Source organism: Propithecus coquereli, unplaced genomic scaffold (assembly GCF_000956105.1).
Source record: "Propithecus coquereli isolate 6110/MARCELLA unplaced genomic scaffold, Pcoq_1.0 Scaffold25, whole genome shotgun sequence".
NCBI classification, from domain to species: Eukaryota; Metazoa; Chordata; class Mammalia; order Primates; family Indriidae; genus Propithecus; species Propithecus coquereli.
The window spans coordinates 5,725,637-5,753,108 of record NW_012148063.1 but is presented as its reverse complement, the minus strand read 5'-3'; the positions used below and the strand labels follow the sequence as shown (position 1 = coordinate 5,753,108).

The following is a 27,472-nucleotide window of genomic DNA, read 5'->3' as shown; positions in this document are numbered from 1 at the left end:
ATAGTCAAGGTTTGCAGAAATAATCAAGCTTACATTGTTTTCAAGTAAAAGGTAAAAAAAAAATTTGAAACTGTTCATCACTTTCAAAGTTGTTTATAAAATATTCTTAAATTGCTTCTGAATCTCTCATTCCACAGGACACTCCTACCTGGTGCATCTTCCCATCACGCAATCTCAGTGGAAAAGGGACCTTCTTGTGTCCCCTGCTGGGCGGGACACAGAGCAGGCCGGACTGCTGGCGCTTCCTCTGCCCACGCTCGCCCCGAGTCCCCGTGCTCGTCTGTCTCCTTCTCCCCTTCCCAGACCTCAGATCCACTCACTTCCAGATTATCTGATAAGACCAGTGAAACGGAGTGCTCCTTTTTGGCTCTTGCTTTTATTAAAAATAAATATGCTCATTCATAGTTTGAACGCTGGAGTAATTAATTCACATATTCATGCTATTGCTCTAGGGCTAGTTTCTACCCTCCCCCAACACTTGATAAGTGACTCATTTGGTAAGAAGCCTTTTTCAGTGAAAACATATGTGCCCTTTGCTTTCAAAGGAAACGAAATAACACTTTAATCTTGTTTTAGAAAACAAGCATTTAGACATGGTTGTTCCAGACTATGTCCACAATGTGGTCTTATTAGAGAAAGAGGTTCCTAATTTTGCTTAACTCTGCTTACAGCTGTGACGGAGAAATGCTGTCACTCCGAGTTCTTGGTTTAACTGGCAGTCGAGGGCTGTATTTTAATGAACACAAAGGAAAGAAATGACTGAGATGCTTAGTTACCCAGTACCCTGCTTCAGTCTCTCACTCATGTTACATACTGAAGAAAGAAGGGCTGTGTTTCAATAGCTTTGCTCCATGCGGCAGCTGGTCTTCGTCCTCTAGCAGGAAGCACTCTGCAACCGGGTGGAGCATGCATCAGAACATGACCACGCACACCCACACATGCACGCACGCACTTGTGCTCAGAAAGGCACTGAGCATGGGGGTCCCCATCTATTTTTCTCCCATCAGTTGGGTTGATTCCATGAACCAGCACTCAAGGGAATATGTTCTAATTATAGAGGACTCTATCTGGCAGAAGAAATACAAAGTGCCCTTTTCTTTTCCTTGCAATTTTAAAGACTTTCCTCATTAAGCTCACATGCCTGGATACAAACGGTCTAATGGCTTAAGAAGCAGCAATGGATAAAGCACCGGCTTCAGAATCTGGGTCTGAATACTGGTTCTGACACTTCCTAGCAGTGTGACCTTGGCCAAGTTATTTAACCTCTCTGAACTGTGATTCTGTCATCTGTAAAGTCAGGATGATAATGTGGAAAAGGCTGAAAGTGTCTAGTACCGTGCCAGGCACAGAGCTGCCCAACAAATGATAGCTGCTACCGTCAGCATCCACAGCCATAGCAACAGCATTTACATTATCTTCCCCCATGTCTTAAAAATGTGTGGACGGGGCAAAAATGATTCATGCCTCCCCCAACTACTCGATAACATAGCTTTCTTCCCAAAATAAACAAAAACCAAATATGTAAGCCAAGCAAAATATGAGAGGAAAAGCCAGGAATGAGGAGTGCAATCTTATTTCCATGTTTCTCTAATAGATTAGTAATTTGTTGGCACTAGCTTTGACAGAAAACAGATGGGTCCGGCACTGAGCACAATGAAGGCAGCAGATGCCGGCCAGCCCACCTCAGCTGGACTGGTCCTGCCGCCAAGTCCAAGAGCCCTCAGTTTTCAAGTGGGTTCATCTTGGCACACCAGCTTTGGAAAATTGGTCACCAAATGAATTCAGATTTCTACCCACCAAGAGTTATATTTAAGCACCAGAAAGAAGAAGCAGTAGCAAGACTCTATTCAAATCACCTTCATTATTTTAGGAGAATCACAAATAATTCTATACCTGACTCCAGAATATTTACATTTGCTAGTTATAATAAGTACTCAAAGCTTACTGCTTTTCGTAAACTATTAAACGTTTCCACTCACATACGAAATTTTGCTTCTCAGTTCCAATCATTCCACAATTCCTTAGGAATGACTGCTCTGAGCAAGGCTCTGCATTACTTGTCATACAGTGGAGGATAAAATGGATGCACTCAACATAAACTGGACATCTTACTCTGGCAGGAAAAAATGAAATGCATAATTAGCTACAAACTATGATAAATATATTTGTGAGTTAGGGCTCAATATGCATTTATCTTGTTTTTTAGCCAGTGATGTTACTATTTTTTTATAGCAGTCTACTACACAATATTAAGTCATGTTTACTGACATAATTTACATACAAAAACAAAACACATAATCCAGTAATCACCAGCACAACCGAGACACAGAATATTTCTATCACGACAAAAAGTTCCATTTTTCCCTTTTATAGTCAACCTCATCGCCACGTCCAGCCCCTGGCAACCACTGATCTGATTTCTGTTCCTGCAGTGCTGCCTGTCCACATTCACCACGAGCCATACAGTACAGCCTCTGTGCTTGGCTTCTTTCACTAAGCACCACACTTTCGAAATTCACCGGTATTGTTGCATGGATCCATAGTTTCCACTCTATGGATATTGTTTCCAGTTTTTGGCAATTATGAATAACACTGTTAAAAAACGTTTGTGAACAGGTCTTTGTATAGACATATGTTTCATTTTTCTTGGTAAAACCCTAGAAATGAGACTGCTGGGCTGTATGGTAAGTGCATGTTTTAACTTAGTAAGAAATTGCCAAACTGTGGCTGCACTATTTTGTGTACGTTCCTACCAAACACTATGTAAGAGTTCTAACTGCCAGCACCTGACATTGCCAATTTAAAAAAAAATTAGCCATTCTACTAGATATGTAATAGAAATCATTGTGGCTTTAATTTTCATTTCCCTAATGATAAATGATTTTGAGCATTTTTCATGTGTTTATTTGCTGGTTACCATATTTAAGTAAGATTCCTTATGTGAAAAAAAGTTATATTTATTTATTTTTTATTATTTTACAGACTGGGTCTCCTATGTCACCCAGGCTAGTCTTCCACCTCCATCTTTCTACTCAGACCTATCATATGATGCTACTTTCTTAGGCAGAAAATTGATCAAGTAGTCAAGAAGACCACAAATACAGGTTCGAATGAAAGCTGACTTACCCCAAGTTGCATTAAATCCTACTACTTGTGGGAATAAAGGGAGATAATTTGTTTTTGAACTGATATATAAGGTACCATATTTTTCCTAGGTCAATATGCATTTAAGAATTCTTTAAAACATAAAAATGATAACAAAGTTTATAAAACAAAGAAAAGACCTATTATCTTACCTTATAGTATCACTTCAGTATTTCACTTTTGGTAGTTTTTTCCATTTCTGTTACAACAATTATACTCCTTTAAAAATTTAATTACAAAATAATACAAGCTCAATGCAGAAAATATAGAAGACAGAAATTACCCTTAGTCTTACCTCCCAAAGATAAGACACCATGTATTATAAATTATTCTCAGGTACAGAATAGTCAACCCAATACCCAGCAAGCCCCGAGGCAGGGTCAGGAAGGCGTATCAGTGACTCTGCATTACTCAGTTTAGCAAAGTTCATTTAAGAAGCAGTCATTAAGGGCCTCTTAGATGCCAGGCTCCATGCTAAATGCCAGGGATTCAGCAGTGAACGAGGACAAAGAGCTCACATTCTGGTGGCAGGAGACAGGCAAATATAGAAATATAGACAACGTCACGTGATGATGAGCACTACGAAGAAAAACAAAGCAGTGCAACTGTGCAGAGTGCTGAGGGGAAGGAGCAGCGTGCATGTCAGCTGCCCCTCCTGGGAATATAAGCCGTCTTCAGAGAAACGATAATGACCAAGGCTAACATCAGGGGCAAACGCCAAGGACATAAGGGCAGGATCAGATGCCAGTGTCTGACATCAGGGCAGTGAGTGAACAGAGAGAGCCTCCAAGAAGCTGGGGCATCGCCATCTGGTTCTGGGAGTGTGACCTTTGGAAAGCCACCTGTTATTCTAAAGCTCAGTTTCCTCATCTATAAAAAGGGTGTAATAAAAGATTATCTATCTTATGTGGATGCTGTGAGATTTTTACTAACAGAAACTACAGCTGAATAACTGACAATGAATAGAATCTGCCAGAAACGGACAAAAACTATTCTGATATTAATAACCTTTTAAAATTTCTTTATTTTCTTTTTAGAGATGGGGTCTTGCTCTGTTGCCCAGGATGAAGTGCAGTGGCACGATCATAGTCCACTGCAGCCTTAAACTCCTGGGCTCAAGTGATCCTCCTGCCTCAGCCTCCCAAGTAGCTGAGATTACAGGTGCATGCCACTATATCCAGGTAATTTTTTTCTTTTTTTCGAGATGGAGTCTTGCTACGATGCCCAGGCTGGTCTTGAACTCCTGGCCTCAAGTGATCATCCCACCTCAGCCTCTTGAGTAGCTGGGATTACAAGTGTGCTCCACTGTGCCCAGCTAATATTAATATCTTTTTAATCAGTGAAAAATTATTTACATTATTGTATTGCATTATATGCCTAATTTTACTTTCATCATGCGCAGATACACAAATGTATTCCTCAAACAGAGGAAAGTATAAGAAAAGGTAAGCAATGACATTAAAAATATACATATAAAAAGGTATTATCCTAACCCAATAGCCAACTTTAGTATGAAACAGTAAAGTCTCTGTGGTAAGAAACGAAGGAGTCTATGAACTGGAAATCGTCACTGCCATGCACTGGACAGGCCGCATCCTCCCCTGGCTCAGAGCTGTCCAGTCCATGCAGGCTGCAGTGGGAAAGGCACCTCCTGCAAGGCCAAGAGAGAATCCTAATCTGCCTGGGCTGACCAGTTAGAATAACCCTTCCTTCTCTGGGGTACTTCCTGCCATTCTGACAGATCTGTGAAATGTGATTTAATAGGTCATTTCTTTTTAAACAAAAATCTGAATAAATGGCAGGGCTGTGAGCCCCAGGACAAGGCACCTCGCTAAGATGTCAGTAAAGCTGCATGTCCAGACCCTGCCTTTCCTCAGCGCAGTCCACAACTGTCACGATCAAGACCCCAGGGGTCAAAGTCCTCCTGATAATGACGTTTGCAACAACGTGCTGAGTTGTTCAGTGAGGGCAGAGGATGCTGGCCCTCTTGGGTGCTGTTGATTTTAATCATCAGGGTAAAATAATTAGTTTCACACTAGTCAAAATCAAAGTTGCTTTCTTTTTTTTTTCATTTCAGTTGATTTGTACTATAAATTTTCCTGACTTTTCTTCCCCCTAATTCTCAGGTTTTGATAAAATCAAGATGATTATCAGTCTAAGAAAAATTGATGCTTAAATCCTGTAACTCGAAGGCTAAATTTCAGCATCAAAAGAAGGTATGATTAACCTAGCTTTTGCTATAAAATGATCTAATTCAATTTCTGTTTTTTCTAATATTAGCAAGACATATTAGGAATATTTCTTTAATAAAACATAATACAGAATAAGGAATTAAACTTCTGCTTCATGCTGTCGATTTAACCATAAAATAAGATAACGTAATAAGCAGCTGTAACCCCATCAAGTGTATTACAATTTTGTTTCAAGAAAAAAATAAAATGAGCAAACTGAAGGGGGAGAAACTAGCCTTTGGAAAGCCAAGGAACATCATCTTGTCCATTCCCAGTACCATCACGGGGAAGTCTTTTGACCAAAGTGAATCCATGTGTTAGACACATCCCACCTCTGTGGGACACATCCCACTAGTAAGACTGAGGTTCTAGACTTAGCCTGGAATCCCGGGTCACGGGGACTCCATGGCCTGGAAGGTCTGCTCAAGTAGTTGGTGGGTGGACAACTTTGGACATTTATACCTTGTTCCTCTAGAACCGAAACAGATATAAGATTATTACTTTGTAATTCACTATTTTGGAACTGCATTCATTTCAACTGAATTATCATTTAAAGTTTGCCTTGCTGAACTTATTAGAAACATTTAATGAATGAAGGGAAAAGGAAGATTTCAGATGGCATCCAATTTATTTTAGAAAAAACACCTTTAAATCCTTCTGAAAAACATTTTTTACCAAAGTAATTTAGAAATGAAAGGCTCATCAGACTCATCAACTAGTAAATCCTCTGCTTCCTAAGATACACACTATAAAAATTAAGGCATAAAACCACGGCTGTGTCAGTACAACCTGAGCAGTTGCACGGGTGGCCCCAGACAGACTCCCAGATGCTATTACACAAGTGAGTGAGAACTGGGAGGAATCTAGACTCAGAATTACTGTTACTTGCCCAAGGTACTGCTTACTCATAGCAAAACTAAGGCCGGTAAGATAGACACTTTTCTAGAGAACGTAAGACAGAATCTTTGTCCTTAAGAAATAAAAAGGCTATGAAGATGAAATTGATTTTAGCTCTCCTTTTCCCAAATTCATTTATTAATAATTAACATGTTAATTATATACTCCTTTCTATTTATTAAAGCAAGTCCCTATAGCCTTTTCTCTCTGCAAACACTTAGCAAGGATAGTTATTATATGTGCTTGTTTGAAGGTAGAAAAGTACTATTTCATAAAATATATTGTAATTAAACATTTTTACATATTTAGATTGGCTTAATTCCATCTGTTAATTTAATAATTCTGATTATATAGCATTAATAGACATTTCTAACATATTCCCTTTCTTCAATTCATAGAAATTTTTTTCTTAATCTCTGTAGTATTTCTGATATATTGCCATGCCTATATTTCTAAAATGTTTCTTGTTCCTTGAAGGCATGTAGTTTGTCTTTTTGTTTTTGTTTCCCTAGTGGCTCCCTGAACGAATGAGCTAGCGAGAAGGGAATACATTTAAGGCCTGGGAAAGGGCACCACCAGTGACCATGTGAGTGGCCTCTGAAGCCAGCCCTCCTTGGTAACCCTGCCACACCTCTTAGCTGTAGGCACTGGGTGAAGTACTTCACTGCTCAGGGCTTTGGTTTTCTCATCTGCAAAATGGGGACAGCCTTACAGGGCTTTGCAAGATTAAGAGAATGGGCAAGTCAGCCTGGACAAGAATCCTGGCTTGACCATTTTAGTCACCTGTGCATCCTCGTAAAATTGTTTACCTGTCTATGCCTCAGTTTCTTTCTCTGTAGGGTGGAGTAGTAACAGCACCTTATCATATAGCATGTTGTGAAGATTAAATGAGTTAACACTTAGAATAGGACCCAGGACAAGTCTAATAAACGTTTGTTGTTATTACTAATAACAATTTTGGAGAAGATGCACCTGACAATAAAATGCTTATTAGCAAAAAGAGGCTGTATACCATCTTACCCTAAGATCTCTTAAAAAAAACAGAAACAGAAGAAAGTCATCTAGTTAAGAACAGAAACAGAAAGGTGATTCTAATGATCTCTTGGGCGAGGGCAAGTCTTTCCAGAGACATTAAAACTTCTGATACGAAGATGCGAGATGGATATCTCACGAATAATGTGAGTAGTTAATTAAGAGGAGGAAGGAAAAAACCCTTTATTTGTTTAAAAGGACAACGGAGAGAAATGCAAAGGGAAGAAAGAGCATTTACTGAATTGAACACTACATGTTACAAGTGTCATCTCCTGTCCTTCAGTGCCTGCCGAGGAAGGGAGACTCCAAGGGGAAGGCGGCGACTATTGAACATCAGCAGTACCAGGACGCTGATTTTAATCACACGGCAATCAGAGCTAGTGCAGGAACCCAGGAGGACATGGGCCTTGGAGTGGAATGTGGTGGCAATGCCACTTGGGAGAGGAGAAAAGCGCAGCGACTGCGGGAACGCCGGCGCTCCCAGCTCGCAGACACGAGAGAGCACTGAGCGTGGAACAAGCCACTCTTACTGCAAACTGTTTCCACTACTAACCCACACTCAGGATTTATGCCTTAAAGAACTCCAAACAAAACACCTTCTTGGCTGGTGAATCAAACTGTGATGCAGGGGGTCCAGCGGGCTGTGTTAATGTAAAAGGTCCTGGAGTTGAAGCAAAATTTGGCTCAGAGAACATTGGAATTGGAAGCAACGTCCAAGGTAATAATCCCATGTTCTCATTTTCTAGAGGAAAAGTAACTCAGAGAGAGTAAGCAATTTTCCAAGGACACGATGCAGTTTGGATGAGAATTCTGCTGGGCTCTGTGTTTTTCAATTAAGAGTCTTCATGTTCAATGATTCTGGAAATCGAGGGATTTATTCTAAGAAGAAATCTATGCTGTAGAAACTACCTTCCCCGCTATTACCTCCTCCAGCGTGAGCTCTTCCTTAGTTATTCACAAGACTTATCAGACAGTTCAAGACTCAGTTTTCACTTAATATGAGTGAAAAAAGAGATTCCAAGATTGAATTATTTAAGAGTACAGAGATCAATTCTGAAGACTACATGAAGTCCTTATGGTTTTAAGGGTTAAATCGTAGACCTATAGCCACCCTCAATTCTGAGAACAGGGCTCTGACCTTGTCCCAATTACATTCTGAGCAAAAGTCCACATTTTCTGTGCCTATCACAACGTATAAACCGCTTTTCCAACTGTCACTGAAGTTTTCCTCTTTCCATGACAGCCAAAGAAACCCAGTGGGTGCCCACCATGCCCAGGAGAGTGGCAGGCTGGGAGGCTCTCACGGTGGGATGACTCACAGCCCTGCCTCAGCTTGGAGACACTCTGCTCCATGTCACAATTAACTGGAGCCAAAAGGGAACAGGCAGACTGTGACTGCCAACCGGGACTTAAATTCCTGCGGCTCACGTGGAATTACAACACGGAAAGCTGTTCATGACATGGTATGAAGGGAACCACGCAAAACACACCGGTCTCTGCTCTGGCTCCACGCATACGGGTAAGGCAGGAAGGACCACATGAAAAGGGTTGAGAAAAGAAGAATAAGAGAGAGAGAGAGAGAGAGAGAAAGGAAGGACGAAAGGAAGGAAGGAAGAAAGGAAAAAAGAAAGAAAGGAAGAAAGACAGTTTTCCTAACAACAGAAAAGAGCTGGAATGTAAATACAGCAAAGCCATGTAAGGCAAAGAAACAACAGCAGCACTGAAATGCTTGAAATCTTTCAGAAGAAATCTTCGAAACACAAGACAATACCCTTATAAGTCACTTTTCAAACTGTAAAGTACTATAAACAGAAAGACCAGATTTTCTGAGAGATTCTAGGTAAAAGTAGAGAAGGTGCCTGGGCCTCAGCGTGCGTGTGTCGGCTTCATAGGCGGCTTTGCTGGACAGACGCAAACGCCTCTAGAAAACACCGAGGCTCCCCCACAGGCGGACCTGACGTCGTGGAGCTGGTAAGCATTTCACTGCAGCTTCCCAGTGGGCACTCGTCGCCTTCGTATGGAATATCCCTGGTATTTTTAGAAGTGAGATAACTCTGGGAATTGTGCCAGATTATCTCCTTCTGTCCAAATTATCCATTAATATCTAATTTAAATAAACAAAATATAAAGAAGGCACTAAATTCAAATGTCTTATTGACAAAAGCAACTTAGAAAAAATATACACATACACACACACACAAAAGGTTAAAAAACTTGATAAAAGGATCATATGTGTATATGACAAAACCTACGTCGACTTCCAGGCATGTGGGATGTAAACAGTGCATTCTGCACATGGTTCCACTATTCCCCTACTCCTCCCTCACCTTCCTCTTTCAAAGACGTGCCTCCACTTCAGGCTTCAGGCTTTGTCTTCCTAAGACTCTCACTGGTGAGGGCTGGGAAAATGAGAACTAATGTTTACCTTGGGGACAACTGGGAGAGATGTCTTGGGTGACACCGTTCAGAGCCCCGAGCTCATGGTTCTAAAGGTGATTGCTGAGTGGGGGCAGCAAAGTCAGAACACAAAAGGACAAAGCCCAAGTTTTGAGTCAGAAACTTCTGAGGATACAGCTTGTGTCTTTCTCTCAACAAGCATTTAGAACTCCATCACGGAGAGAGGTTTACTCCTTTATTAATATCACATGTGGGAAGAGCACTTACTGCAGCGACTGATGCATAAATGCTTAATGAATAGTGACTATAATTATTTTTCCCATCATCATGGGCAACTAAAGGACTGTGGGTTTGCATTAACCTCACAAATCTGTCAGGTAACAAATAATGGACTCTTACAATATGTTTATAATATTAAAATATTGAAGGACTAGCATATTAACAAACTTTCTACAACTTACTGCAATGCATTTTGGAGAGTTGTTTTTTTTTTTTTTTACCTTGTGGTCCATACTGGCTCATCTGTGGACCGTAAGTCCCACTTGAGTTACTCTGCTGAAAGCTACTGATTCCAGGATGCATCTGGCCCCCAGGAGAAGGATGAGGCGACATGGAGGGTCCTGTCTGTTGAGGTCCATACTGAGACATCTGCGGGTTTCTTTGTGTGCCTGCCATAAACCCTAAGTGGGAAATAAATACAAACATATAAATGTAGGTGCTTCAAAATCCTTGCCCACATGAAAATGGAAATGGAATTGAGTGGAAGGCAGAAGGGGAGAAGGGTGGCACTGCGATATGCCCCTAAAGAAACATCTAAAGACATTTCACGGGGCTACCCTGGTCCTAACCTGAATTCTCATCAGCGTTGCTGGGAACCCAGTGGACTGTGGACTTGAACCAGGGAAATGGAGAAGGGGAACAAAAGGCAAGTAGGCTTAACCTGTGTTATAGATGAAGCCCTGACATAAAGCTACAAAAAGAGCTGGAAGCCCTGTACTGCAAACCCACCAGCTCTGAGGCTGGTACACTGTGCACACCCACCTCAGAGCCTTTGCTCACTTTCTGACCTCTGGAATGCAGGTCTCTGGTCACTCAAAAAACCTGCTCCTCAAACCCAGGGCAGCACCCAGCTCTGCCCTGCACAGTGCTGGTTTTCTCCCCTCTGGTTTCCTAGAGCAACAGCTGTTCGACTTGGCTCCCCAGTAGCCCGCGGACCTTCGAATACCTGATGCGTACTGTCCCTTACAGGTAAACTGTGAACAGCTGGAGGGTTTGAATTGTATCCTGCTTTTCCCAAACAGAACCTGTGACTTCCTCCCTCAAGCTTGCTCTGCCCAGGGCCACCCCCACCTGTATAAAGGCACCGCCCTCCCGCAGATGCTCCTGTCAGAAACATGGGACAGCCCGAGCCTGCTCTTTCCTTCTTCCCTCTATGTGCGACCCATCCATCAGCACGTCCCACTCACTCTACTTCTGACACGGATCTTGAGAGGTTCTACTTCCACCAAAGCCAGGCCCGGCTACCGTCTCCTCTTGCGCGCACACTGCAGTGGTCTCACCCATCTCTCAGCACCCCCATCCCCTACTGTCTTGCTCCTTTTGATTCATTTTCCACGAAGCTGCCAGAATTATCTTTTGGGAATAAAAAAGGAAACTAGAACATCTCTCTCCACTGCATAAAACCCTTCAAGGCTTCCCACGAGAGCTAGAATCAAATGCAAACACGTAACTTGGTCTCTGGCCTCTGAGATCTCAGTGGTCCGGCCCCATTTCCTCTAGCTTTCTCTCCCTCTGCCCCTGGCAAGCCCACGGCCTGCGGAGCTCCTGGAAGACAGCATCAGGGCCTTTCCCTAGAACGCTGCTACTCCCCCTCTGCACTGCTGCCTCCTTCTCATCCTTCAGGTCAGCCTTCCCCGACCACCCAATCTGAAGTCGTACCAACCCTTGCTGTTTGTCACTTGCCTTCCTTCATAGCTCCTTTCCTAACTTGTAATCATTTTATTATTGACTCACTTATCATCTCTTTTCCCGCTAAAACATAAGCACCCCGAGGGCAAGGATCACGTCTAGGTTCACTATTGCATCCGAAGTGCCTAACAGAGTGTGCAGCACATAGCGGTCATCAAAATCTATTTGTTTAAATGAATGGATGTTAAATTTCTCATGCACCCAACAGAGTGCTGAGCACACACAGCAGGTGCGTGGTGGGTAGCTATTTCAAAGCGACAAAGAAAACATACCTTTAAATTACGCAGAACTATCATATCGGGTACATCCACATATCGGGAGTTCAGGCAAGTATGAGTGAGTATGTAGAAAGAACTGTGAAATACTCATTTGGACAAAGAGTGTCCCAGATCAACACATATATCTAAGAAAAAGCTAACGTTATTAAATTAGCATGCTAACAAAGGGCAGTTTGAAAAGTGACTCTCAGAACTCAGGAGTTTACCCTGGTCAGAGTGCGCCTGTTACCAAGTGAAGGCTCTGGCTGGAAGGTGGGCAGGTTTCCGCCTGCTCCAGAGACCCTAGAGCAGTAGCTTCCAAAGAAAGCCCGACCGAGGCAGGCAGAGGGCAAGATAATGTCTAGATCTAAGGTCAGCTTAAATTTAGGTCAGCTTAAATGGTACACTGTATTTACACAGACAATGGTTTACATTTCAGTAAGAAAAAAAAGAGATCTTTTAACATTGCTTCTAAAGAGATAGACATAAAAGTAAGCAGAGCTAGTTCTTATTATCCTATTTACTTTATTTATAAAGATAAGCCTTTATGAAATTGGGCTCAATTGGTAGCTCCCAGATATAAATCATCATAGAAAACGTTTGCTTTTTCAAATCTGAAAACAAACAGAAATCAGAGTACTAAAATTACTACAAATGATTGCATCTTAAGATGTTACATGAAATATTTATCTAAGCTTTACTGTAAAATTCTCGAGAGTTTCAGATAGAGTCCTGCTTAATAAAAAATGCGTTTCAATTCCATACGGATTGTATGGGTCTCCCCGCTACTTTCTTTAAGGAGAATGACTGCTTTTTCTTCATTAGTTAAGAAAACAACACAGGTCTTTTAATTAGCATTAAATTTTGCTTCCACTGTAAGGTGTCCATGCCAAAGGATTTAGAACCTCTGATAGTATACCGTATCTTTAAGTTACTGTTGCCTCTGAAATACTTGCTATAGGCTTAAGGTTTATTCAAATGAGTTCTAAGAATTCTTACCTGGGCAAGTTATTTTTTTATTTCTATTTACTTAGTCCTTAAAAATACCTATGTCACATTCTACTTGAACTATCTAAATTATCACTGGTATTTTGCACAAAATTCAGTTCAGAAGTAGGTGAAACTAAAGCTAATTCAAATGGAACGTATCATGGCATCAAACACCCATGACTCAGGGACAAAGTTCTATAGGTGTGGAAACCACGTCCTCACATAGAAATTAAAATTGGAAAGCTAATTTTTCTCCCTATTTACTTTTCCAATGGCACCACTAAAAGGAGCTTCCTGAAAAGTTGTTTTATATTTGATGAGACACAGCCCTTTCCCTGTGTCCCCTACGACCATGAAAGAAACAAGTGACACATATCCCTGGTTCCTTTCTGACCTATCATCTAACTGCAGTCAACTGGGAACAGAAGGCCTAAATTACCTAGATGATGGCTGTGTAGATGAACGTAGACCAGAATCTGGCAGGGGAGACTGGTACGTAAACAAATATACTGCAGTGGGTATCGAATCCAACTAGCTGCGTGACTTTAGGCAAATCATAACACTTCTCTGAGCCTTAGTTCTCTCATCTAAAGATGAAGATGAGGTTCCTGTAAGGATCAACTAAGACAGTATGTGGAACTGTTCTATAACGTGTAACATGATGTACAAAAGTATGGCCATCATGATGATGTTAGTTTCTGGTTTATAAACTGCTAAGAGTATCTTTTAACTCCTGGATATCTCACATATTCAGATGTTTCCAGCTAGAATGGACAAACTAGTTTTTATTTCTACATCTGTTTTTTTATTTAAATATCTGGAATTCACATCACTGCAGTACTTATGGAACTGTATACAAGTTCCAAAGGGCTAGAAAGGGTATATTACGGACAGTAACCCTCCCATCCCTATCTTATACTACACCGTTCCCTTCGCCAAAGGCAAATGGTTTTTCAGTGTATCCTTTCAAAGATATTTTATGATCTGTGGTTGTGTTTTATTCTGTACTTTTCTTATCATGAGTAAATCTGAACATTGCTTAATAGCTGCTTTTATTTCCTTTTTAAGAACAGTTTATATCATTTCCCTATTCTTCTACTGGTCAGTCTATCTCTTGACTATGAGGTATTTCATCTTGCAGATACAGCTCCTATTACCAAACAGTTGCATGGTTCACCAAAGCTTCTGTATCTGCGATCCTGTGGAAATCTGGTCTTTTAGTTTGAGTAATACTGGCAGAGGCCACATATTGCAATAGCACAAAATGCTATGATCTGACTTGCATTAGTGAAAGCTAATTCTACTGTAATATGCACCTCGAAGAAAGGACTGAAGGGGAGAAAGTTTAAATATAACGAGGCCAGTTAGGAGGGTAGACAAGTGATACATAATATATAATCAGATTTAAACGCCAGCAGTATTCTACTAAAAAAGCCTTCCATAACGGATATAATTATATTTTTAAAGGTTATTGAATACTGCCATAATCTAAAACCAATTGGTGAAAAATTAGAAGATGGAAGTTAGCTAAAAAAGAAGTATTTATACTTTTCATCCTAAATACAGAAAGTATGCACATCTATTATTTGTTTCCTCATCTATAAAATGGGGACCATCATATCTAACCCATCGAGTTGTATGGATTAAATGAGATGATACATATAAAACACTTATAAAAGGGTCTCGCACACAGCACACTTTCAATAAATAGTAGCTATTATGGCTATTACACATTTGAAAAAGTGGATCAAGACAGGCAGTGTGGTAATGACCAGCACACTGGGCCAGGATGTGAGTCCTGGGCCTTCCTCCTTTGCTGTGGTTTCAGCCAGTAACTTCACCTCTCCGGCCTCAGTTTCCTCACCTGTTAAAACAGGGGGGTGGTGCTCACTACTTGTAGGACCACTTCTAACTCTAGTTCTCTATGATCCCGGTTTAAACATTTTCCTTTCCTAGGAAAGATATAAATATGATTTATATTTATATTTTATATAAAATAAATATATATATATTTATTTGAGGGTAGTTTTTTATTTTGTTTCAATCTTTATTTTTGAAGGAAACACATTTTTAAATGTTTCCCCCCAAAATCAGATTTCAACCAGGAATTTTCTACCTATTTGTAGTGACATAGGTATTTGATTGTATTTTGCTTCTTTTATAAAATTATTATAAAGTGTCAGCTTATAACAGAGTATGCGAATAGAAAAACTGACAGCTGAGAGAATCCAGCTGCATTTTTTAAAAGGTGTGAAAATGTTCTAAAGCCAGCTGAGTTTAGAAAACCAAACTTTCTAGTAAGGGAAATTTAGAAAGTATAAAATGAATTTCCTATGTAATATGAAAGCATATTGAGTTACTAAATGTATTATGGAATTATGTGTCCCAAGTAAGTATCTAACACGGGAAAATTCAAACTTTTGACAAAGTATTAAATCAGATAATTATTATTTACGTTATATAAGACAGAGTATCTTAGAAATTTCATATGAAAATATAATTCATATATTTCTTCCATAAGGTAAATCTATAGAATGTTTTTTATAAGTGAATTTACTATTTCTGAGTCTTGCATTCCATGTACATACTGTCACAAACACTTGTAACATCACATTCTAAGTGAAAAGAGGCACATTTCTGATATGAAAAAACAGAGCTGCCCTTTAGGGAAAAAAAAATTCAAGCAAATGCTATGTCTTCAGAGAAAATAAAGTAGTGGACGAGGAGAAACACACCCACACTCTGGGTCTGTCTGGAACCAGACGTGGGTTGGAGGCTGCCTCTTCCACCTACGACGCAGGACCCGCAGGCTCTTTTGTATGGAATGGTGAATGCACTTCTCGCCCTGGCTTACAAGATCGTTCTGAGAGACAAGTAAGAAAAATGCATGCAAGGGTGCTTTACTAAACTGGAAAACACCATGAAAATGCTATACAAAGGCATTACTGTTGCCTTTATAGTGATTCTATGAGCCCTTTATTCATTGTGTGAGTTCCAATCTAAGCTATCCAACTGGTAACTCAATCCACAATAATGTTACACAAATCTCCTACCAGCATGCCCCAATTTTACTCTGGCATTCGTGGAACTGTGGTAAGAACAAGAGAATATTTTTTAAAAAGCAAAAGATGTGATCCTTGCCCTCCAGGAACTTAAAATTTAGTCTAACAGAAAAACCTATTAACAGGGAAAAATGATAAACTAAAATTACAAAGCAACTTATAATTTTGTATGAGATGAAAAACAGTAACATCTTAGTCAACTGAATATCACTTTCTCTTTCATTTACTAATCATTCATGAGGTGCCAGATGCGGGGTGATGTTCTGGGTGCTGGGGACATGAACGATGAGCAAAACAGACACAGTATCTGCCCTCGCGGACCTTAAATTCTGGTAGGAGAGACAGACATCCAACAAATAACTCAAATACATGATGAGTATAATAAAAGAAAAGTACAGGTGCTATGACAGTATGGGGGGGGGGGGACCCGATTCAGACTGGGGAAGGAGGAAGGTTTCCTTGAAAAAGTCATATTTAAGCTGAGACCTGATGATGTGCAGGAATGGCCCAGGAAAATCTGGCCAGGTGGCTTCTTAGAAGCGCCGCTGGGATAAAAAGATGTTTGATCACTGAGGTGGAAGTGCCAAAGTATGTACTTGGAAGCTAACGTTCCTGTGTTCAGCTGAGTCCCAGAGGTCACTGGGGTACCCTTTTATTTGGGTGGTTTAACGCTGTACCCCTATACTCCAAATCTTCACACCTAGCCCGGTGTAAATGTCAACCAATGAGCACCCGCATCATGGAAAAGCAGCGTTAACCTGTACCATCCCTGCCCTCTAAGCTTTGAGCACCTCCATCTGTGCCCGGTCCTTTGCCTTGCCTCCTCTCAGAAGGGTCTTGTGTTTGTGCCCAAGGGTGGTGCCTCACTTGGGCTCTGGACACTGCCCTGTCTCTCCCGGATCTGTCACTGACTCCTGGCTGCTTAACAGGGTGAAGGCCGGACTTCTCAGCCCAGCACACCAGGCTTTTCAACATCCGGCCTGACCCATCTTCATTCAGACCCATTTACTTTTCCTTTACAAAAGCAGCTTAATAAATCTGATCATCTGGTTCTTATCCCATAGTGTATTCAAAAAATCATTTCCAAGGAAAGGAAGACAGCTATTTGAGGAAGGACCTTTTTGAGTAGGAACAACTGACAGCTGACAGCAAGGCAAGGAAGAAAAAAGAGCCTAATAGGCCAGAAAGCACGAATATTTCCACCACTTAAGTATCTGCCAGACACATCCACTGTGTTCGTGTCCATGGCCACCGCAGTCGTGAGGAGGTGGGCTCTGCAGTCTGAACACATAGCCAAATTGTGGGCTCACCACTTAGTAGTTAGGTAACTTGGGGCAAGTTAGTTAACTGCCAAGCCTCAGTTTCCCCTTCTGAAAATGTAGGCGACAACCGAGCCTACCTCGTAAGATTAAATGAGAAAATGTGTGAGGCACACAACTCAGTGCCAGCACACACTAGAGGCTCAATAAGTAATAGTTACTATTATTCATATTATTTTTAATACAGTCCATCATTTATTTCCTGTCTGAATTACTCCAAGTTTCCAAACTAGTCCCTCTTGCCAAGTCTCCCTGCAAACCATTTCTGAAGCCAGAAAGCGCTGTAAAGCCCGTGGATGGTGGGTAGTTCCCAGAGATGCATCGCTACACCTGTGAGCCTCTGGCAAGCAGCCCAAGGCCCTCCCCTTGGAGCACATGGCCCTGGGGCTGGGCCTCCCTGTCCCACCTCTCCTCCACCAGAGCCAGCCAGAGCTGAGGTTCACTATCCGGAAAGCACTGCCCCTTTGCAGATAACTGGTTCCAGAAGTAACTGGCTCAGAAAAGCCAGGCTTGTCACTTTCAGGTCACTCAACCAATAGCTACAGTACTGATAAGCTCTGATCAGCCTAAGACTCAGTGTACCTCCTTCCTGAGCTGGCAGATTCCCCACAGTTTGCGTGTGTGCGTGCGTGCGTGCGTGCGTGTGTGTGTATGTGTAGAGAGAGAGAGAGAGAAACTCAAGACTCCCGTCAAGTGCCTGCAGTTTGCCTGAGTGTGTGTGTGTGTGTGTGTGTGTGTGTGTGTGTGTTGAGAGAGAGAGAGAGAGAGACTCAAGACTCCTGTCAAGTGCCTGAACAGACTCTCAATGTCAAGAGCAAGGATCTTGACTTCTGTTTACCACTGGATCTCAAGCACCTGTGACAATGACTAGCTTGATAAACATCTATGTCTTGGATGAATCAATCCATTAGGTTTTTTGTTTTTGTTTTTGGTGGGTAGGGTTTAAAGGAAGGCCAGAGTCCAAAAGAAGACGACTATTCTCTTTCTAGTTAGAAGGAAGAACACACAGGAACTTGGCCGAAGATAAGGGTGTACTGCTGCTCTGCCAGGGGCCTCTGAGGTCTGGAACTCAGGTGATAAAAGCCCAACTGTGGGCAGGCTCATTTCAATTGCCTGGTAGGAGGCTAACAATTTGTCCTAACGTTCATTCTAAAGGTACACTGTGTTAATTTAGATATTTGATTACAATGCGATCATTGTTTGAATCCCATATTCTCTATACCCAATAGCTACAGACGGGATTCATGGTGGGTTGCCAGGACCCTCTCTGGAATCATTCAGCCTGCACTTTTAAAGGATTGTTTTATTTAGGGTCACTCTCATATGGATAATATTAGTATCCGTGGAAAATTCCTACACAATCCATTCTTGTTGCATGGCAGAGTAAGTACTGTTAAGTGTTAAGTCTAGGAAAAATGCTACTTCAATCACTATTAATAGAGACCAATATTAAAGACTAAACCAAGAGATACTTTTACCAATTTAAAAAAACTCCCTTCATTGCTAGCTTAGAAAACTGGCCTAACAGAGAATCAGCATTTCTAAAAGGTTTATCTATATTATTATTTGATAAATGAGTTTTAAGATCTTTCCACTGTTTTCTTTAGCATTGTCCTATTTGTGGTTTGCTTAGTGGATATTTTTCCTTGTTTAAAAAAATGCAATATATGAATATCTTATTTGTAAAAAAGAAAATCCTTACTAAAAGAAAGATCCAATGCTGTCCAAACCTTCGCAGACTAAAAAAATTTTAAAGCAGCTGATTTATGAAGTCGTTATAAACAAATCACATTTTCCCTGTAAGAGATGAAACAATGTGGCATATTTTTATGCAGTAGGAATGCAGAACAATTCTTCCCTGGACAATACAGAGATACAGCTTACATTTAGAGGCAATAAAATTTTCAAAAATAGAATGAAATTATATTTAATTTAAAAAATAAACTTAGTCCTTAAAGCAGAGTAGGGGGTAGATGATATATAGGAAACAGAGAGGAAGCTCCAAGAACACAAACAGGCAATCACAGTTGTCAAAACTCCAAAATTGTCAGTGATGGGTTAAATTAAAGTAATATCCAATGAAAATATATCTCTAAGTTGAAGGATATTACAGAACTGATTTAGAAAAAAAGTAAAAAAGGGAAGTGTAATGAGGAAATTTCAGAAAATTCAGAAACTGGAAGGAATTTTAACATGGACCTTAGCTTCCAACTGTATATTCTTTTCCTATTCATGGGACACAACAAATTATGCAATGTAAGTATTAGAGACTTCAAATCCTGTTGGAAAAGCGGAGTTAAGCACAAAGCCTAAATCATCGTTCATCCTACCCGTGAAAGAGAAAACAGCCAACGGAGAAAGCGAGTGCCCAGGCTAACGATGCAGGAAAGCACAGACCCAACTACACAAAAATTTGATTTCTTCATCAAAGGTGCCTCTTCAGCTAGCAGAGAGCTACAGCACTGGAGGATACCAGTAAGATATCCAAGGTTCTCTAAGCCACCAAAAAGCAGAGCACATTCTTCCTTTGGCACATGGACAATTTATTTTCATGTTGGCATCTGTTAAAAATTCACAGAATAACTGCCTTGTTTCTTCAAGCCGGTTCAATAAAAGCTGCCTCACCACATGTGTGAAATCTCAGTCACATGCCGCACACCTTAGTGGTGTCTCCAACTAGAAAGAGAGAGCCATTCCTCTTCACAAATAGGTGTCAGATTCCCATTTGGAGAGAAAAATAGATTTTTAAAAATATTCTTGTTACATTTTAATATCTTCAGTGTTTATTTGCCTGCCTGCTTCTCTTCACAACATGAATTGCTTTGAGGAAGACAGAAACTAATGACCCATTCAAGGCTTTGGCCCAGGCCCCCCGTGTTCCACCAGCTGTGCTATTAGGTTAACTGGCAGAATCGCTCCCTCTTCTTTCCCTGCTACTACAGCGCCCTAAACATGGAGGCGCACACAATACCATCTAAGCTGTCCCTACCCATCCCCACAAAACCCTCGCAGCTACTGACATCATCTATCACTGGGTAAGTGAAACTGGGGAGGGATCAGCTGATACCCAGATGGTAGATGGGGACAGAACAGCTAGTCTTTCCTTATACAAACCTTTTAAGTTTAAGCTACAAAAATAAGCTTCAGTGCTGAGGGCCAAGACAATGTATGTATGTCACTATGTGCTGGAAGAAGCAAAGAAACTACTTTTCAAGGCTTTTAACCCAGGTACCACCTGATGTCTCTGTACCTGATGCTTATGATTACTATTTTCATAGCACTTTGCAATTTTTAACTTCAGATACAAAATCTCATTTGATTGTGCAATGAATCTATGGGACACTAATCCTCATTTTACATATGACAATGCAGAGACTTAATGAATTGTCCAAGGTCATAAAACTAGTTGCGGTAAAGCTTGCACCTAAACCCAGATCTTCTGATTTCAAAGTCCCTGAAGATGAGAAACAGTAGCTAAAATATGGGGCGCTGGAGTTTCAAAACAGACAAGGCCATGGCCCTTACACTCACAGAGCTATGTCCAAGAGACAGTTCAACTGTTAACTGCAATCCCAGCTGTTACTGGGCGTTGAATACTGTACACTGCTGGGCTGCATTCAGATGCCACTTAACCTATAGGGGGCAGCACTGTGACAGGTTATGCTTCATTCATTTGTTCATCCAGCAAACACTGACTCCACCAGGCGCCAGGCTGAGAACCTGAAGGATTGGTAAAAGACAGGCAAGAAGACCCCAGTGGGGTGCAGCTGACGTATGTGGGTGGCAAAAGTGTTCCAGGTGGAAAGAAAAGTTTGAAGTTTATGTGAAGATCCCAAAGGATATTGACTGTGGCAGAAGATTGTGAGATAGAGGAGTGATGCAAGGGAGACCAGAGGGGGCTGGGACGGGGGCGGAGGCTGGGTAAGGAGGGGCCTCATAACCAGGCAGGTCCGTGCAGCCTTCACCGGAAGGCAAGGACAAGCTACTGAAGGCACCTGGGAGGGGAATGATACAACCTAACCAGCCTGGGAAGATCACTCCGGGTGTGGCATGGAAAATGGACTGGAAGGGCTCAAGGCTGGGGACAAGAACAGTTGGGATGTTGCTGAAGTTACCTAGGTGGCCTGGACTCAGGTAGTGACAGTGGGTACCAAGAAAGGGGGACATATGGAAACTACCTCGGGGGAAGAGTTGGAAGAACACGGTGACTAATTAGTTTGGGGCAGATGCCGGAGAAAAAGGCACCAAGGATGGCTTATAGCCTTCTGGCTTGGGAAAAAGGACAGACACTGCTCTTTCATCAAGGTAGGGAACTCAAAAAGAACAGGAGAAAAACATGTTGTTATAAATCAGTGTGTGCAATACACAATGTTAAATTTACCTAAGATCCAGATGTTCTCAAATACTTTCACTGAAGAATAATGAGCCAATTATAAATGAATGTTAATTATTAAAAGCATGCTTTAATTGGCAATTCAAAAAAAATACTGTATCTAACAAGAGTAACAAAACTATGCTTCTTTTAAAATATTCTAAAAGTTAGACTGATGATTTCTTAATGAATATAAATGGACTCTTACTGTGTGTGATAACTGTTTTTCCAGCTTCTTGATCAGCATATTTCTGGACGGTAGACTTAAAAGAAACTTGATGTTAAACCTAAGTCCTATACTATTATTTCCCTCACTACTGACTAGCTTCCCCAGAGGCAGGGTTCTGAGGCTGAAGAAATTAGAAACAGCTTTCTAGAGTGAAGTCCAGAAATTCTATTTTGTATAAAACTTCCCATTTGAGTTTATTTTCATCTTTCACAGATCATAAAAAAGGGATCCTAAATTAGGAGCAGAGGCTAAATTAATCGCATCTGGGGGTGGGGTGGACCGTCCTCAAGGCCGTGCCACACTGCTCTACTGTACTTGCACAGCGTCTGCTAGGAATGACAGACTTTCTCTTTGGAACTAGGAAGGGTAGATTAGGAGAACCTTTTCTGACAACCAGTCTATTGTATGAAACATCTCAGCATCTGCAGATTTTCTGTTACACTCACACTTAAAACTGAGAATCTAATAGAAAGAGAAACAAAATGGTTTCTGTAGTTTGCAAAGACACACAAAAAATGTTAAGCCCCACTTCCAACTCCTTAGCAATTACCTTGGGGGTCTCCTTTATTTTAGTATCAACTTATTAATCTGTTCTTGACAGTTCAGGAGTTAGGTCAATTAAGGTATTCAAAAGTAATTTTTAAATTTCAAAACTAACTTTTGGTATAAATATCACTATGAAACCAGCTGGTAGCATTAAAAATTTGAAAATTTTTCCTTATTTCTATTTGAATGTCCCTGGTCATAAAGAGCATGGCTGGGGTGGAGGAGGGGCTCCTGGACAATCCATGTGGTGCCAGGCTCTGGCTGCAAGGGCTCCAGCTCAGACTGATGTCGCCACCGCACAGTCGTGCAGTCATGGAAGTATGTCTGGGAAGAATGGGGGCAGAAGCAGTAGCTTTAACCTGCTGCAAGATCAAAATACTCAATTAAGAGAGAAATACACTACAGTCAATTGAGAGAAATATGCTATGCTACAGCAAATGACCTACAGTATTGGTAATACTGTAAACTTTCTTAATTTAAGAACAAGAAATATTTTATTCTTTGGTTGTTCTGTGCTTTGAAAAGACTTGAAATCCTCGAACGGTGTGAAAGCTGATGATTTTCAGTTGTCCAGCTCAGTGCTGAGCATCTGTGACAAGCCAGACTCCGTGTAGACTCAGGGATGTGACGCAGAGGATGGACAGTGAGGACCAGTGTTGGCCCACAGGAAGCTCAGTCTGACTTCTGGGAAGACACTGAATTTATTCTAGGAGGTCTCATTTCCCCCCATGGCATTAAAAAGTAAGAGAAAGATTTGCCCCAAGCAAAAAGACTTGCCCTAAGCAATAGCACGTGACTAGAAAGTTGATGAGGAATTCTATCTAGACTTTGAAAAGAAGTTAAAACACACCATTAATCAGTGGGAATAAAATTATACGAAGGCAGTTAACATTTGGGGGTTAATAATGGAAAAAAACTAGAATAATGAAGGCATATTCGATAAGGAAATATTCAATAATGAAGACTATTCAGTCAGTCTAAATACGTACGTTTGAAACCTCAGACTTTTGAAGTATAGAAATTCTGATTCACCTTTTTGTGGTAGCACACAAAAAGAACATCTAAATGCCTAATCACACCCCATCTGTTACATACTTTTGCTGGGTAATAGCTCTATTTATATTTATAAAAATGCACTTACTGATAAATATCACTCTGTGAAGATCAGATTCCAAAGATGAGATTTTTGTGATTCTGTTGACAAACAGCTGCCAAGAATCCTGTGTTTGGTTGGACAAAATACCGTAGGACTTATAAAAATGCAAAATGTTGTTATCTATTTTCTCCTTGTCCTGCAACTACAGAGGAAATTCATGACCTCTCTAGCTCATCATTTGGTACCACTGATATAGAAAAGCCAGTTCTCAATCAGGTACAGTAGCCTGCACACTGTGACTGCAAATCCTCTTTTTAGACAGTGGAGAGGAAGGAAAGGTCCTCGTGTAGGTCGGAAGGTGGATAAAAACGAAGGTTGGGGGGTTGCTATTTCACCCAGGATGCCTTCTGTACAGATCTCACGGTCACAGAATGGTGCCAAAGAACCGCCTCCAGCAACAGAATACATTTGCTAGCACACGACAGTCCTGCAGCACTATCAATTCTGTTCGCGATCCGTGTCCGAGAGGGAAAGTTCTTAGGGGTTCTGTTTCAGCATATCTCAAGGACTAATTAAATCCTCATTACTACCTTCTAATTATTCAAATACTATGAGATTACACTCAGGAAGTCCCTGTTGGCTTGCTAGATGAAAAGGGTTAAATAACCTATGTTGATTTTGAGAATCCAGATCTAGTTCAGACCTTCAGAAAACCACCAGCATTAACATGAATATTTAACTAGACACCGCTGTGAAAATTAAAAGGGAATTCAATTAAAAGGTTTTCGAAAAATTAATTCTGACCTCTCTACACCTGTCCAAATAAATAAGCCTTCCTTCAACGTTTTCAACTAATTGCTAATCCAATAAACTGAAGGGCATTTGCTAGTTTCATTAAGCATAACGGATTGTAGGGGTTAAAAACGCGATCACTTTAATGTTAATAATTATTACACTTATTTATCTACTGAGACGACTATTCCATATTCCCTCCAAGCCCTCTTGAAAAAAAAAGCAATGTATTAATAAGACATTTCCTATTGTTCTTTTTGAATTTTAAGATATGTAAAACTACCCTACACTTGTTAGCTACAATTTCCTTATACAATTTATTTCAGTATTATAGGGTCATCTTAACTGTTCCCCCAATGCCTTAGGTAGCCTAATTTACACTACCTGATTTTTTTGGTGAGGTAATTTAACAGCAATTTTGTATGTTTGTAGATGAGGTATATAGAGATTTGGTTTAATATAAAAACCAATGGCAAATATGTTACTACAAAATACTAGACTGAAGTTTTGACCTTTTTTCTTTTAAATTTATATCTGTAATGAAGAAGTTAAGACCACAGAATCTGAACTAATTTTCTTTATTCGGTTAGAAAGACGTTTAGCAGCACAGTACTAAATCAAGTTTTATATTGGAAAACAGATGAAAATGTAGAGGAGGCAATCCAACGCAAGAGAATAAAAGTCCAATAAATATCTAAAGCGTTTTCCTTTCTTTTTGTAACCTACGATGCCATATCCACATTTACTTGCACAAATACTTTTTATAAATAGAAAACGTAAAACTGTAGAAACTGAGTTATTTTCATCTATGTACAATGTGAGGAAATGGGTTTGTGACTGACGTCCTTTGACAAAACTCAATACTACAGATGAAAAGGGCACTGAACCTGGGGACTGCAGGGACAAGGAGATCTGCTCAAGGTATCTGACTCCAGATACCCTGAGGGTGGTTCAGGCCCTGGGGCAGCCAGAGGTGTGTAAAATGCTCTTAAACACAGCATATGGTTTATCACGTAGGCTCCTCCTGAAGGGGACACGCAGACCGAGGAGGAAGAACGATGGCAGAGCAAGAGTTCAGCCTCTGACCCTGGAGGGACCTGGGCTCCAGGGCAGTGTCGTCAGCACCACTGTGCCCACGAAGACTTCGAGGGAGGACTCAGAAAACAGCCAACAGAAGCAGGCTGCCCCATCCTGTCTCTGCGCAAGTGTGTTTTTAGAGTCTTTGCCTTTAAAGAAAATGTTATCCTCTGTGGATACATTAAAGAAAATGTGTGTGCTATGGAACCTTACTGTTTTATCTTAATCTTTTTTATTCAAACAAAATAACTGTAAAAAGAACTGTTCAACTTGGTTATTCCAGCACTCAGCAGTAGAGAAGTAATGTGCTTACTTTGTCTATCAAAGTCTGTGGTTTCTGAGAAATACATTATTTAAAAAAAGATACTAACTCATTGATATATTTTTTTTTCCTTTTTCTTTCAGCAATTTACTAAATAAGACGGACATATATCAATTGTAAGAGTATAAATGAAGTTAAATTACTTTTCAACATGTGAGAATCAACTTTGGGTAATTTTCTAACAAGAGTTTTCTTACATCTACTTTACACTGGTCACACTGTTGATACACACCACATGATGGTAAAACAAACAAACGTTTTTATTATTGTGCTGAAGCATTAGAGTGGCTGTCATTTGCTATTTAAACACCTGATCAAACGTTGTTCGATCATTTGGTCAAATGTTATCAGAAGCTAATATTTCTTCCTAAATTTTAACAAACAATAAAGCCATTTTCTTTCCATCCTTGCTACCTAGTTTTAGAGGAAATTTAATTCACGTATGGAAAAGCATCACCTAACATACAAGTCATTTTAAAATAAGAAGTTTTCCTCTCCAGGGGGTTGCCGAACCAACAAAAAGCACAAAAGGGAATGCACACAACAATGTCTCTAGCACAGTCTTTCAGAGAAGCTTTAGAGAACACATTCATAAAAACCAATTCAGATTTAGCAACTTATAATATTTATACTTACTATTTGAAGGAAATGGTCATTATAACCACCCAGATTGTTATATATCCAGAATCAGTTACCAGAACTACACCACACATGACAAAGGCAACCAGAGGAAAAAATAACAAACATATTGACATGGTAGTTTCCATACAGTGACACCCATGGAAAAACCTAGATTTTTGTCCTGAAAGTGTATTAGTTTAAGTTAAAAATTTAATTTAGCTAAGTGTCCTCACTGTCTCCCTGCCCTTCACATTTGGTTTTCTACATTTCCAAATTTCTTAAACGTTTATAAACTGGAAGGGGTAGGGGAGACATTGTTAGAAGATCTGAGGAGGTTTCTCTTTTTTTTCTTATTAGTAATAAAGATGAAAACTGTAGGACTTCCAAATAAGGGACCTCTTACCTTTTAACACTTGCAAAATAAGAATTGTACCAGTGGGAGCGATGTTTCAGGGTTACAGAGAGGATTAAATGGAATAACAACAGCTTCATCTTAGTTCTGGGCCTGACCCGAGCAGGCACCCAGTGCAAGACAATTTCCTTTTCCCCTTTGACCCAGCAATACGACACAGGTGCCACCACGGCCAACAAAAAGGACTTCAGTGAGAATTCCTGCCTGTTTGGTGCCAGTACCCTCTTTATGGGCTTCTATAAGGTCTTCAAAATGACCAAAGCCAACGAGGAGTTAACACAGAACAGGCAATAGGAGATGAAAGGGCAATTTACAGCAGGTCACAGTGGAGAGTTTAGAGACACAAATGCACGCAGTCGCACAATTATTAAAACATATTATCCTACCGTATAAGGCACTGGTTCTCAAAATGTGGTCCTAGGCCATTAGCACCAGCGATACTTAGGAACTCCTAAGTATCCCACCCCAAATCTTCTAAATCAGAAATCTGGGGGCAAGGCCCAGCAACCCTCCAGGTGGTTCTCATATAGCCTGAAGTTTGAAAACCATCATTAAAACGTAGTATATTATCTCGATAAGGGAATTAAAGTATTAACTATACCTCAAACTATAATTAATAAGTTAAATACATAAAGGCATTAGGAAAGAAAAAATCACTTTCTATCTACAAGCTGTATCAATAGGACTCATCCACTGTTTCACTGGCAT

General features: G+C 40.5%; 1 protein-coding gene across 3 annotated transcripts in view; it reads right to left on the bottom strand.

Annotated features, from left to right (window-relative positions):
- ARID1B (AT rich interactive domain 1B (SWI1-like)) overlaps window positions 1–27,472 on the bottom strand; it is a 398,242-nt gene that overhangs the window by 62,203 nt on the left and 308,567 nt on the right. For all 3 annotated transcript variants that reach the window (XM_012646847.1, XM_012646845.1, XM_012646846.1), the window contains one exon: window positions 10,202–10,381. In XM_012646847.1, the coding sequence (XP_012502301.1) occupies window positions 10,202–10,381 (180 nt within the window). The remainder of the gene's footprint in view (window positions 1–10,201; window positions 10,382–27,472) is intronic.